The sequence below is a fragment of the Cavia porcellus genome, unplaced genomic scaffold (genome assembly GCF_034190915.1).
Source record: "Cavia porcellus strain 051 isolate PalLab524CR breed Dunkin Hartley unplaced genomic scaffold, mCavPor4.1 scaffold_15, whole genome shotgun sequence".
Taxonomy (NCBI): Eukaryota; Metazoa; Chordata; class Mammalia; order Rodentia; family Caviidae; genus Cavia; species Cavia porcellus.
In genome coordinates this window covers 9,961,889-9,975,798 of record NW_026947498.1, presented here as the reverse complement: position 1 = coordinate 9,975,798, position 13,910 = coordinate 9,961,889, and the positions used below count along the sequence as shown (strand labels likewise).

At 56.3% G+C, this 13,910-nt stretch overlaps 1 protein-coding gene across 5 annotated transcripts; it reads left to right on the top strand.

Moving 5' to 3' along the window:
* Positions 1–200: 200 nt before the first annotated feature.
* On the top strand, positions 201–7,892 carry Aire (autoimmune regulator). 5 transcript variants are annotated; one of them, XM_063224593.1, is made up of 14 exons: positions 201–411; positions 672–846; positions 1,012–1,197; positions 1,422–1,496; positions 2,036–2,149; positions 3,115–3,263; positions 3,369–3,449; positions 4,104–4,219; positions 4,947–5,046; positions 5,471–5,647; positions 6,226–6,347; positions 6,458–6,551; positions 6,831–6,899; positions 7,367–7,892. In XM_063224593.1, exons 1-14 carry the CDS (start codon positions 262–264, stop codon positions 7,391–7,393), a joined length of 1,635 nt encoding a protein of 544 aa, XP_063080663.1. In that variant the 5' UTR covers positions 201–261; the 3' UTR covers positions 7,394–7,892. The 5 variants fall into 5 exon arrangements, with proteins under 5 accessions (XP_063080663.1, XP_063080659.1, XP_063080658.1 ...); XM_063224589.1 differs by having other exon boundaries at positions 216–411; positions 4,107–4,219; positions 7,665–7,892; XM_063224588.1 differs by having other exon boundaries at positions 216–411; positions 7,665–7,892.
* The last annotated feature ends 6,018 nt before the right edge of the window (positions 7,893–13,910 follow it).

Below are 13,910 nucleotides of genomic sequence, written 5' to 3'. Positions count from 1 at the left end.
CTTTCTGCTTGGCCCAGGGGAGCAGCGCCAGGCTGTCGGGGTCCGGAACTTCTTTCGTAGGGCCATTCTTTACCAGGTCACCGGTGGCTCCACTCGGTCCGTGGGAGCTCCGGCCCTGATTGGCTCCCGCGCCAGCGGCCTTTGCTCTTTCCTGGACCGGGCAGTATAACAGTGGGCGCGCAGGTGCCCGCCAGGTGTGCACGCCACGCCGCGGCCGGCAGGGGGCGCAGCTGTGCCGCGCGGGGACCGGGTGACACCGCCATGGCCGGCGAGGCGCGGGCTGGCGGGGACGCAGTGCTGCGCAGGCTGCTGAGGCTGCACCGCACGGAGATCGCGGTGGCCGTGGACAGTGCCTTCCCGCTGCTGCACTCGCTGGCCGACCACGACGTCGTCCCCGAGGACAAGTTCCAGGTGGACCCCTGATCCCCGATCCCACCTTCGTGCTAGGGACCAGAGCCCAGCGCTGGTTCCCTGTGGGCCCCTGACCCCCAAGTCCCCCGGCATCCTCACTGTGCTCCTAGGCTGGAGGTGACTCCCCTGAAGGTCATTCCAGGTGGGCCCCCACCTCCCCTGTGCCGCCCCACACCCATCCACAAATCAGAGCCAGGGAGGGACACCTAGGGGCTGCTTGGAGGGTGTCAGGCAGGACCCTAAAGTGGCTGCTGCCACAGGAGACATTGCTACTGAAGGAGAAGGAGGGCTGTCCCCAGGCCTTCCACGCCCTCCTGTCCTGGCTGCTGACCCAGGACACCGCAGCCATCACCGACTTCTGGAGGGTTCTCTTCAAAGACTACCACCTGGCGCGCTACGGGGGGCTGCGGCCCGTCCTGGATGGCTTCCCGAAAGGTGGGCTGGACAATGCTGGGGTGGGGGTATGAGGAGAATGGGAAGCTTTTGGGGAGGCCCAAGAGGCTCTCTAGGGCTGCTGGGCCCTGAGGGACAAGCGCAGAGATCTCAGCCACCTTACCTGAGGGTATCTGGACACCTCCCACCCCCCCACCCCCTGGAAAGGCTCTGAGCCAGGGACCCCGTGCCCTGCAGATGTGGACCTCAGCCAGCCCCGGAAGGGAAGGAAGCCCCCCAGCGGTCCCAAGACTCCTGTACTGCCACCCAGAAACCCCACCAAGAGGAAGGCTGTGGAGGAGCCCCGAGCTACCCCACCAGCAGCCCTGACCTCGAAGGGCACCCCGAGTCCAGGTACCAGCAGGAGGAGCCTGCCTGGTCACAGACCTCCTACTCTTTCTATGGGGCCAGCACACTCCCCACAGGTACCTAACCCACTGCCAGGCTCCTAGGTGCCAGGCAGTGCCCTGGGTGGGGCTTCCTGTTCCTGACAGCAGAGGAGTCCACATGGAGCCCGGGGGCCCTAGCACCCACCCCCTGGGTGCTGCCCAGCCAGCTGCCCCCTGTATCCCCTGCAGGATCCCAGTTGAAGGTCAAGCCCCCCAAGAAGCCAGAGGGTAATTCGGAGTTGCAGCGCCTTCCCCTGGGGAACGGTGAGTGGGGCCCTGGGTTGCGGGTTGCAGGGGCCTGCTGTGCAAGGGTCCGTCCTCTCTGGGATCTCACTGGCCTCTGTGCCAGCAGAGTGGGCAGAAACAGCTGCCTGGTCCCAGTAGGCTCCTGCCTGTCACCTTCACCATGTGGCCTTGCTCTGCACCCTCCTTCCAGGCCCACCTCTGTCCCATCTAGCCCCCTAGATGCTGTGCCAGCTGGCCCCTTTTCTATTCCCTACTTCCAGGGCTCCTGACCCCATAGACCTGTGCTCTCCGGGGCTCCCCAGTGCTAGAAACTCTGTGCCCCCAGTACAACACCAGGCCCAGGTCACTGGGACACACACATGCACGCACACACCTCCTGTGCACATGGGCACACACCCAGCACGGTGCCTCTCTCTCCTCTCCTGTGGGCTGTCTTCCAGGGCAGGGCTGGGTCTCTGGCCAGCAAGAGAGAGGACTGCATGGTCCAGGCCCTGCCCACACATGCCCGAGGTCCACCTCACTGTCTACTCTTCCCACCGGGGCTGTCCCTGCTCCAGGAGTTCAGACCATGTCAGCTTCAGTGCAGAGGGCGGTGGCCGTGTCCTCGGGGGACGTTGCTGGAGCCCGCGGGGCCGTGGAGGGCATCCTCATCCAGCAGGTGTTTGAGTCAGGTGGGCATACAGGGTGGGGACCGGCCTGCCCCTGGGTGGGAGGAAGACTCTGCCCTGCGTTTGCTCCCTGCTGGCCCCAAAGCAGACAAGGAGGCAGCCAGTGTCCTGTGTGTGATCACAGCCTCAGGACAGACAGGTGGTCTGACTCTGCCGGGTCCCCAGTTACCCCTGAGGAAGTCCTCCTGTGTGCTCTGACCTCTTAGGCGCCCACACTGCACTCCACTGGCCCCAGTGTCCCTGTCACGTGCCTCTATCACCTCTCATCTGGTCCCCTTGCAGCCTGGGAGTCAGCCCTGCTGACCACGCAGTTACTGTCATCTCTGACTGGGACACAGCAGGGCTGCTGGTGGCCCAGGCATCACACGCCACTCCCTGCCACAGTGTCTCCTTTGTGGTGGACACAGGTTGGGGGCACCAAGGGCAGTATGGAGCCAGTGCTAGCCCTGGTGTCTCCTGATCACAAATAGTCCCAAGGACCCTGCATGGGTGTCCTGACACTGCTACAGCAAACTGCCACAGATTGGGTGGTGCACGTGACAGGTTCCCAAATTGAGGTGTGGGCAAGGCCACCTCCCCCTCCTTCCTGCTCCTCCAGGTCTTGTGCTGCTCCTGGTTCTGTGCCCAGGCCATGGTCTTTGCTTGGCTGCATGTGGCTGTCACTCAAGGGTCCTCTCTCTTCTGTAAGGATACCAATCACTGGATTCAGGGTCCAGTATGACTTTGTCCAAGCCAATTATGTCTGCACTGATCCTATTAACAAATAATTTCTACACTGAGGTTCTCCGGGGACACGGACTGGGGGACCCCTGCAGCATGGCAGAATTTTCCTGTGCCCAGCCCTGGGCCTGCATTTGCGGTGCTGGGGTGATTAGAAATGCAGGCTATCTCCGCCTGAGGGCCCCTCCACACTGCCAGTACTGCGGGAGTGGGGAGACGCCAGGATGTCCCCCAATATCTCCTCCCAGGGGGCTCCAAGAAGTGCATCCAGGTTGGGGGGGAGTTTTACACCCCAAGCAAGTTCGAAGACCCTGGTGGCGGCAAGAACAAGACCCGCAGCAGTGGCGGGGGCCCCAAGCCTCTGGTCCGGGCCAAGGGAGCCCAGGGCTCTGTCCCTGTAAGTGCTGCCCTGCCCACTGCTGGGAGACCCCGGCCTGGGCATCTGTATCCCCCAGCAACAGTGCTGCCCTCACCGGCCCCGTTGCTGGCCTTCCCCTTCCAGGCTGCAGGAGAGCCACGGCTCGGCCAGCAGGCCAGGGTCTCCGTCGGTGCAGCCCTTGCCAGTGAGACCCAACTCCACCAGGTAACACCCTGGACCCCGAGGGCAGCCCTGTGACTCCTGTACATCCTCTGCCCCTGCTCTGGGCACTGGCTGCCTGAAGAGCCACCTGTGCTCCCTCCTCTCCCCTCCCACCGCTCCTTCCTCTCCCACCTTCTCCTCTTTCTCACCCTGGAAATTTTTTATATTGATAAACCACAATTGTAAAATTCAAAAAAATGTAGGAAAAGCAAGCTTTCTCAGGATGTGAGACCACAGAGTGCAGTCCAGATTGTACCGAGCCTTATGCTGGGCTGTGCTGTGAGCTAGGGCTGGGGGGGTCCCCAGGGACAGCCAGCTTGTCCTGGTCTCAACTCGGTCTCTGAACTGCTGTGGCCAGGCAGGACCAGGTGGGTAGAGGTCAGGCAAGGTGGCCGTGGGGTTGTGGCTCAGGGCCAGCCCAGCCAGAGTACGGTGGGCACCATCTATGGAGAGACACAGGGAGGGCGGAGGCCTCAGGGAGGGGACAGCAGGTGGCTGGGGCCGATAGAGGCACCCTGGCCCCAGCCTTCAGCTGGCCTTGCAGCCACGTCGGGGAGGGGGAGGAGGGGATGGTCCGGTTGGGCCAGCAGGGGGCGCTGGTGGGGTCCACACGCAGCAGCGGGCCCTGGTCTGCATGGTTTGCTGTCTCCTGCTCAGAAGAACGAGGACGAGTGTGCTGTGTGCCGGGACGGTGGGGAGCTCATCTGCTGTGATGGCTGTCCCCGGGCCTTCCACCTGGCTTGCCTGTCCCCGCCCCTGCACAAGATCCCCAGGTGAGCCTCCCTGTCACCCTGTGCCGAGACCACTCCACGCCCCCACTGCCCACCAACACCAGCTGGGAGGGGCCCGGAGGTGCTGTCTGGGAGCAGAGGCCACGGAGGTGCATGCTCCAGGCTCCCCGGGAGCCCCAACCCAGGCACAGGTCCCTCTCCCTCCTGTCCCGGGCCTTCTGCCTGTCGGGCACAGCAGACTAGAGGAGGGGCTTGGAGGGACCCAGAGGCCTGGGTTCCAGCCCAGCCCAAGCTCTGCCCACTGCTGCTGTGTGACCAGGACTGGCCCCTGTGAGGCCCAGCTCCTTGATCGTCCCCTCTGAAGCTGCCATTCTTGTTCCCCTCCTCTTTCCTGGCCTGTCTTCCATTCTGCTGTGTGCTAGTCCCCTAGGTGGCCTGAGGGACACACTGTCCAGCCAGGGCAGGGCCAGGCCCATGATAAGTAGGCACAGGTCACTGTGGGTTGCCAGGTGCGGGGAGTTGTTGGGGACACTGGAGAAGCATTGCATGGGGACCCTGGCCATGCAAGCCAGGCCACCCCAGCAGGAGTAAATACCCCATTCTGGGCTCTCTCCCTCAGTGGCCCTTGTGACCCAGCTTGTTCCCTGCCCAAGCCTCAGTGCCTCCATCTATGAGGGAAATGGTGACAGGGAGCCCCACGCCTTGTGGGGCCGGGGTCTATGGTCTCCACTTTGTCTTGCATGCTTGTGACTGGTGACAATGGGAGCAGTGGCACCTGGAGGTGCTCATGCTGCCTGCAGGGGAGAGGCCAGCAGGCCCCAGGCCAGACCCAGGAGCCCCAGCCCCCAGAGCCACCTACAGAGGCCCCGGTACGCGGCATTCTCCCTGGCTGGGTGGCCTCCTTCCTGATCAGTTCCCAATCATTGTGAGCCCAACCTGGGGCTTCCCACAGGGCTTGAGACCTCCCCCAAATGTCCCTCTCCCTGCTGTGGCACAGGATGTGGCCACTGCTAGCTTCCATGGGCTGTGTTGTGACACACGCCCTATTCTATGCCCAGTGTTTGCCTTGATAGCCCTGAGGCGGCAGCCCGGTCAGATGCAGAAAGGGCCTGTGCACCTGGCCCTGCATCCTGCCCACCAGGTCACCAGGCCTTTCCGACAGTGCCTGTGCAGCATCCCTGCCCATACCGGTCCTCCCCTGGCCCTGAGTTCCATGTCCCTGGGTTCCTGGGCGCTAAGCTGTGCCTCGGGTAGCAGCCTTGTGGTCCTCTGAGGGCTGACTCTGGGTTCCAGGTCCTCCAGGGGCCCCGGGCCTCGGGTGAGGATGTGCGGGCCCTGCCCAGGGAGCCCCACTCGGACCCTGCAGTCTCCTACACGCACCTGTTGACCCCGCCTCCTGCAGGGCCCCTGCCCATTCTGGAGCCCTCAGCCCTGCACCCCCTGCTGAGTGCCATCCCTGAGGGGCAGCAGGTAAGCCAGGCGGGCAGCGCCGCGGTCAGGGTGCGATCACAGCTGAGGACCTCAGGACCTGGGAAAAACTGGAAACGGGAAGGACCTGTTGGCAGCAGGGGGTGCAGCCCATTGAGGTTCTGGATCTGTAGGTCTGAAGGGGTAGGTGAGAAGCTGGGAGCACCGGGCTGCAGGCACAGCACCCAGGAGTGTGTGTGTAGCTGGAGTGTGGGGGTTCCTAGGTGGCTTCTTCAGGGCCCCACATTCTCCCACTAATTGGAAACCCCCACCCTAGCTTCACCCTGGATTTTACCCCAACCCCAACCCGAATCCAAGGCAGGGATAAAGCTGGGAAGGGTTCAGCAAGTGGGAACCCCCGTGCCTCATCCCACTCCCCAGTCTCTCCTGCCTCTTCCAGCAGCACAGCCTCGAGACTGGGGTGTCCAATCCCACCTTCCGCAGCCTGCGGCTTCCCCAGGAAGCAGTGCAAGCGCAGTGCAGTTCCTGGGTGGCCCAGGGAGGCCGGGTGGTGTGCAGGGCGTGGGTTCGGAGCTTAGGCGCCCCAGCCTGCTCCAGGTCACCTTTACTGTGTCTCGCAGGGCCTGACGCCCAGCGCAAGGTGTGGGGTGTGCGGAAACGGCGCGGATGCGCTGCGGTGCGCACACTGCGCAGCCGCCTTCCACTGGCACTGCCACTTCCCGGGGATCGCAGTACGGCCCGGGTGAGTGTTGTGGGCGGGGGAGGGGGCAGGGGAGGAAGACGGCAGTTGCACCCCACCCATCCTACCCCAAGGGGCGCTCCTGCCACCCAAGCCTCCTGCCCTCCCCCCAGCACCAGCCTGCGCTGCAAATCCTGCTCCGGAGACCGCGACCCTGGAGAGGCAATGCGGGCTTCCAGTCCCCCTCGCGCCCCGGAGCCACCCAAGGTCAGCGCGGGACTCAGAGATCTTGTGGTTAGAGGGTCCTAGGGGTTTGGGAGAGTGAATCTTCTTTTTGAGACTTTCAGTCTAAATCCAACTGTTCTTTCCACAAGGCGACTGGGCCAGGAGTTCTGGGGGTCCTGGTCAGGCAACCCTGAGCTCCGTGTCCCTTCTGCCCATACCTGGAACCCCAACCCCAGGCCTGTCACCCCAACCCCAGGCTTCTGCTTCCAGATCTCCAGTAGGGTGCGGGCTGAGCTGACCCTTGCCATCCCTGGGTTCCAGGTGGACAATGGTCATGCTGGCCAAGAGGCTGTCCTGCACCGGGAGGACCTGGAATCCCTCTTAAGCGAGGTATTGGGTCACCAGCACCCAGGTCCCTCCTGGGGCACTGCAGCTAGGGGCTTCTAAGGGATGAGTAGAAATCAGGGCTGTGGCTTTGTGGCTTCTCCAGGGAGTTCCTGGCCTCATCCATCATGATTCTCTACCCTTTCTGATGCCCCTGGGTCCCCAGGCCCTCAGCACCAGTGGCAGGCAGCTGGAGCCCCTGCTTTTCCTAGGCAGCCAGGGAAGGTTCCTACTTCTGTCCCTCAGGTCATACACCCCAAGATGGACGGGTAGAGTAGTTCACAGGACATACTCCTACAGTATTCCACCCCACAGGTGGCCAACACATGCCCTTTCCACGACCAGCATGGTGCCTCAGGGGGTGTGCTGACCATGGGGCCCACCTCCAACAGGACTGGCCTCTGTAGAGACCCCAGGGTCTGGGAGGAGCCCTGGGCCTGATAAGGGAGTCAGAACTCTGGGGTGTGGGGCAGATTTGGAAAAATGCGAGACCCCAGTGACCACCAATCCTGCAAGAGGGGAGAGTCAGGCCCAGGAGCCGAAGGAAAGAGCCACCAGGAAGAAGCCACCTGAGAGGTAGATGGGCCATGGGGCCACACCCAGTGGGTGCTGTGAGGAGTGCTGCATGAGTGACGTCCATGGGTCCCAGGCCTGCATTCCCTTTGAGTTAGTGCCAAGTGAGGTGGTGTTCCTGGTCCTGTGGATGCAGGCGGGGTGGGCATCATCCCTGGGTGGCCCCTGCCTGGTCTGACTGAGCCTGGCTCCCCGCAGCACTCCTTCGACGGCATCCTGCAGTGGGCCATCCAGAGCATGGCCCGCCCGCTGGCCGAGGCGCCTTCCTTCTCCTGACTGCACAGGGGACCCTGCCGGAGCCTGCACCCACAGGCCTGGAGGGACCCGCCTACTCGCTCTGGCACCTGGCCATTCCTTGCAGAAGCCAATGGGGTGGGGACCGGAGGTCATGTGTGCCCTGAAATTAAAGTCACTTCTGGTGTTCCACGTGCTGTGCAGTGGATGTGTGTTTGGGGGTTCGGTATACCAGGTGCTGTGACCCAGGTCAATCTGGCTGGAAGGAACCCACAGTGACGGGAAAAGAAGACTGGGACAGCAAGTGCTCTGTGTCCCTAGGTAGCATGGAGGCTGTGGAATAGTCCAGTTGCCCCTCAATAGTCTGGTCAGTCACCTCCGCCAACACCGTGAGTCCCTTTTGAGCCCATTTCCCCAGAGTTGTGAAAAGAACAAAATGACCACGGGGAAGTCTTAGCCTCCAGTTCAGTAGAATCATTGACCTGCTTCCTGGTACAAGCTTTCCCCTTTCTGCAACTAAGACTTCTAGGTTAGCAGAGCACAAGGTCACAGGAACAGAGAACAAAGATTTTGCTAGTAGGTCCCTGGGGTTAATGGTGAGTGGGGGCACTTCCACTTCCACCTCTCATTACCACATAGTGGATGGTGACTCAAGCCATATGCAGCCTTCTAACCTTGCCCCAGCCCTGCAAACTATTGCCACCTGCTGGCATGGCAATTGCACTTCCAAAGACCATCCCAGCCATCTGTCTGTCTGTCTTTGTTACTTTTCTCTCATTGCTGAAACAAAATATCCAGTGCTCGAAAGGAAAGGTTTGTTTAACTCACATTTTGTGGAGGTTTCAGTCCATAATCGGCCAGCTCTAAGGCAGGGTGGCAGGGCACAGGGGCAACACTTCAAGGCAGCAGAAGACAGCAAAGCAAGGAGAGTATAAAGGGGAAAGCAAGCCTGTTTCCCTTCTTTACATTGTAAGCAAGCCACCCTCCCTGAGGTCTGATGTAGCACCCACAACATTTGGCCACTGTCCTCTTTCACAGGCTGAGAATGTTACAAAGTAAGGACCCTGGCCCCTTACTAAACTGAACTTCTGACCTTCTCAAATGGACACAATGCATCAACCTTTACAATCCATCCCTTGTCAACCTGACAATCAGACACATCTCTTTAAATCAGTCTCCAAATATGAAAATATGCTTTTAATTATGCCTACAAACAGAAATGTACTGATTTCTTCACCAGAATAGAAAGTGTGTTTCTTGGGTGATGCTTATTCTTATCATTTCACAGCTTGAACATTAAAACACAGCTTAACAATCCTTAAGAACCAGTATTAAGTCTATCAACATTATATTACATTAGGATCATAACATTCTGCCTTTGGTCCTCCAAAGACTCACGCACATTCCTTTATGTGAAAGACATTTAGTCCATCTTAAAAGGTGCCAAAGTCCTTACAGTTTGAGCATTGCTGAAAAGTCCAAGTCCCAAATCTCCTCCAAGACGTAAGGCAAACTTTTAGTTGCAACCCTCCATACAAATGAAAACAAAATTAAACATTTCCAACATTCAGTGGCACAAGACACACATTCTAACTCCAACAGTTGCAAACAGGAGAATACAAAGGACTGGATGAAAAGCAAGTCCAAAACCCAGCAAGGCAGACACTAAGTGCTGGAGTTTCACATTCAGCATCTGAAGCAGTCTGGTTTTGAACTCCAAAGGGCTTGAGTAACTCCACCACCATGGCACTTCTGGTGGTTGTAGCTCCCACAGCTTTGCTCTTGGGCTGGCTTTGTTCCCTCTTTGTAGCTTTCCTTAGGTGATCCACGTTCCTGGCTTTTCCGAACTTCTGGGTTCCCCAGTGCACCTTTGGCTTCACACTCACAGCCTCACACTCTGCCCTTTCAAGGGCACACTGCCTGGCCTCCAGGCCTTCGGAAATTGGGGTGGACTTAACCTCAGAACTCTTGCATCCTATATGCACCTAAAACCAGCCTCACATGAATGATGCTGAGGTCTGCTGCCAGCTGTAGCTGTAGCCAGGCTTCCCTCTCCCTTGGCTGTAGGGGTCGAGTGCCTGGGGGGCTGAGCACTCCAGACCTGATTCTGAGGAGCAGATTCTCTGTGCCATCACCATTTAGGAACCTGGTGCAGCCACCATCACCTGTTATACCCCCAAAACGAGGCCCCAAGATGTTATTCAAGAAAAACGGGACAAGATGTCTTTTTTAAAAAAGAAAAAGAGTGCTTTTATTTAAGCTGGCACCAGTGACACCGTGCAGATGGAGTTTGCAAAGCTGTGCAACTGGGTTAGAATTTTGACAGATTTTTATAGCCCATTAACCATAGCTCACAAACCATAAAGTACATGGCAATGATGAACAAGAATGTAGAAGGACTTTGTCCCCCTTTGCTTGAGTCAGAGACATTTCGCAGTTGGTGGTTACCTCTTTCTTTTATTAATTTACTGCCCTTGATCTGCTAATTCCAGGAACATTTGTTTCTCACAAAGGGAACAAAGGTTGACACAGCAAACAGGTTACTAGGGTGACAAGGCATATGGAACAGCATGATAATGCGGTCAGTTAATCTATAACTGTGTGGTCAGTGCTCCAGGCAATCTTTTTAACTTTGCATTTTAGTTTTGTTAGCATTTTAGTACAACATCACTGTTCTGAAACATGGTGCTCTGTGGCTTTCTCCTCAGAGCAAAGTCTTTCATTTTTGCAGTTTTGAGGCTGCAAAGGGTAAAGACATGCTGCTTCTTGTGATGCCCTCAGGCCATCTTTTCTATTTTCCTGTTCCTTCTGAGCAATAATGATCTCCTCAGCTCTATCTTTGCAGTCCACAGCTCTTCTAGCTCTTCTGGAGTTTCCTCTCTGGTCAAACTCAACTTTTTTTTTTTTTTTTTTGGTCTGGGGATCGACTACTTAGGACCTTGTGCTTGCCAGGCAAGTACTTTGCTGCTGAGCTAAAGCCCTAGCTCAAAACTCACCACATTTTAAAATATCCTGCTGGGTTCTTTGCTCTTGATTCTCAACATAAATCTGGCTAAAAGCCCTCAACAATAGCCGTGCCACTGCCCCAACATTATGCTGCCTTGAAATTTTTTTCTGCCAGATTAATCATCTTACTGCCCTTAATCTCTGTCTCAGGCAAAACCTCTGGATGTGAGCAAAATGCAGACAAACTTTCTGCCAAGCCATAACACACATCACCCAGAGTCCAACAACCAACACAGCCCTTCTTCCCAGCGGAAACCTCTCAAATCTGGGAATGCTCAGAGAAGCAGTGTGTTGGTCACAGCTCAGGACATAGTCCAGACAATAAAATAATAAAATGAGCATGAGCTTTGTGGATGAACATAGCTGAGGGGTAAGTTTTTAAAAACCTTGCAGCTAGAAAGAGGAGGGAAACAATGAAAACAAATTTGTTACTGGGAATTCACTGCAAAAAACTACCAATGACCTTCCCTTTGCAAATGCTTTTCATTTTTATTCTTCCTGGTATTGTTTTCAGCATGTAATGATCACACTCCTCTGGGGAGTTGGTGCATGCACCTAATGCAGGGATAGGGAGGGGGCCCTGGAGGAAGGGAAAAGACAGGATTCGGGGCTCACAGAGACTTACTAGGGGTGGCTTCTGTCTCTACAGATTAGATTCGAGCAAAACTGGGGATATAGCTCAATGGCATAAGCGACTGCTTGGCAGGCACAAGGTTGTGATTTCAATTCCCAGTACTGGGCAAAAAAAGAGGCAAAGAAGCTAAACTCAGAAAGCCTTCTGAAGCTCAGTTAACATAGGAATCACAAGCTTCCTCATTACTTAATCCTTACATGTCAGTATCTGTCCATAATGCTCCACCTGTCATCTTACCCTCCAGTGCAGCCACTAGAAACCAAGATTAGAGCCTAGTGTGGAGGTGCACATACCTGTGATACCAGCCCTCTGAGGCTGAGGCAGGAGGATCACTGTGAGTTCAACACCAGCCTGGGCTACAGAGAGGGCTCAGGGCCAGCCTGAACTGCATGATAAGCCTCTCTCTCTCTCTCTGTCTTTCAAAAAATCCAAGGTTAGGATGAAAGACAACTCAGGGAGCCATTCAGGTTCCAGGGGCCTAGGTGGTACAAGGATCTCAATAAACAACTGCAGACAAAAAGTACAGCAGTGTTTCCTATCCAGAGTGGCCAGGTCTCCCTTTCCCTTCCCCCAACTTCTTAGAAAAATCATCTTCTATTTGAAAGTCTGTTTCTTCAGTTCTTCTCCCCATGCTGGGTTTCGGGTTGCCAGGAGATGCGTGTTCCAGCAGAGGAGGGCACAGTGTGAGTGGCCTGGGTCCAGCCCTGGATGTTAAGCTGGTACATTTTAATTCTTCCCTCCCTCTCCCCTCCCCATCTCTTGGTCTCCTTTCCTTTTGCAAAAAATGAGCCTTCCTGATCCCTGTTCTCTGTCTTTGTTTCTTTTTGGTAACGGGGATTGAACTCAGTACTGTACGCTTACAAGGCAGGAGCTTATACCACTGAGCTAAATCCCCAGCCTATCTTCTATCTTTTATTTTGCTCTTTTTAAAAATATATTTTTGGCTTCTTGCATCAGAGAGGCATGTGGTTTTTAAGCTCCTCTCTTTTTTTCTGTGGTTCTGGGACTGAACCCAGGACCTGGCACCCGCTAGATAGCTGCATACCACAGAGCTACACTCCTAGCCCTTTCTGTTTTTTTACTTTTGAAACAAATTCCTGCTCCCTACTTGCCTGGCTGGGTCTCCAACCTGAGATCCTCCTGCCTCAGCTCCCCAGCGTTGGTATTACAGGTCTGTGCCATCATGCACTTTCTTACAAGCTTTTAAGTGACTTGGAGAATGAGGTTTTGAGAAGTGACCAACTGGCAAGGAGCCTGCGGCCAGCCCCGAGCCTGGGCTGCGCAGGGTGGCCTGGCTGGGCAACCCTCAAGCATGCACAGGGCCAGGGCTGCTTCCCCGTGGTCCCCCATCTCCTGATCTGAGGCCCCCAGTCATGGTGGTGCTGGATCTCACCTATGTCTGGCCTGGTGCTGTGACCATGATGATCTGATGAAATTCCTTTTTTAACCAGGGACTGGGGTGCACACCTGTAATCCCAGCACTCAGGAGGCTGAGGCAGGAGGGTCGCTATGAGTTCGAGGTCAGCCTGAACCACAGGGTTTCAGCCTGAAACACTGCCTCAAAAAAAATCCTTTTTTATGCTTTGCTCCTCTGGGCCTTGGGCAACAACAGCGTCAGCCTGAAGGCTGCTGTGGCCTCCCAAGAGCTCAGTGGACCTTAGTGGGCCTAGAAGCAGAAGACACAGGACAGTGCACTCCTGGCTGCAAGGCTGACTGATGCCAGGGTCTCCTAGGTGACCTGACCTTGACTGGATCCCAGACAGGACCCAGACAGGCTGAGGAGGTGCCCACACACTGTCTGCAGTGCTTCTGAAATACAACAGTGGGCTCCACACTCTGTTTTCAGCAGGCAGAGCTTGGCTCAGGCTCCTGAGTGCCCAGGCCGACATGCATGTTGCAGCGTGGCATAACTGACACCCTGCATTTAAGTGTCCTGTATTTAGGAAAATGGAAAATTACTCAGGGTATAAGTCCCATAAGAAAAGCAGAAGGAGCTGTACCTACAGGAGAAAAAGGAACCTGCTCAATGAAAGGAGCAGGATATAGGTGCTAACAAAAAATTAATGTAGGAATCTAGCTAAATTGTTTCCAATGGGATGTCTTTTTGTAGTTCTCTATTTTAAAAGCTCTGTAACTTTTTAATCCAGGGCCACTTGTTTGGACTCTGAAATGGGGGATGTGTATACAAGTAGTCCTGAGCTCAGCTAATTAAATTCTGAATTTATCAGTTTGGCTCCTTGGATTCCTATATTGTTGTTCACAAACCCATCTTAATGCACAGCACTGCTGTGCCTCTGTAGAGTGGAGTCCAAGCGTCCAGGACCCCACATCTGGCTGTGGTTTTCCCATGTGATCCAGAATGCACAGGAGTGAGGAACAGAGAGGATTTCTCACTTCCATGAGAGCACTGAGGAGCTTTCTACTTGGGACCACAGAGGTCTCCCAGTCTCGGAGGCTGGGCTCTGGAGTGCTGTGTGTGCCCCCTGCACTGCAACTGGGGGCCCCCAGTTTGGGGCCTCTGTCCTGCCCCCTGCTCTGGAGCCAACAGGGACAACAGGGACAACAGGCCT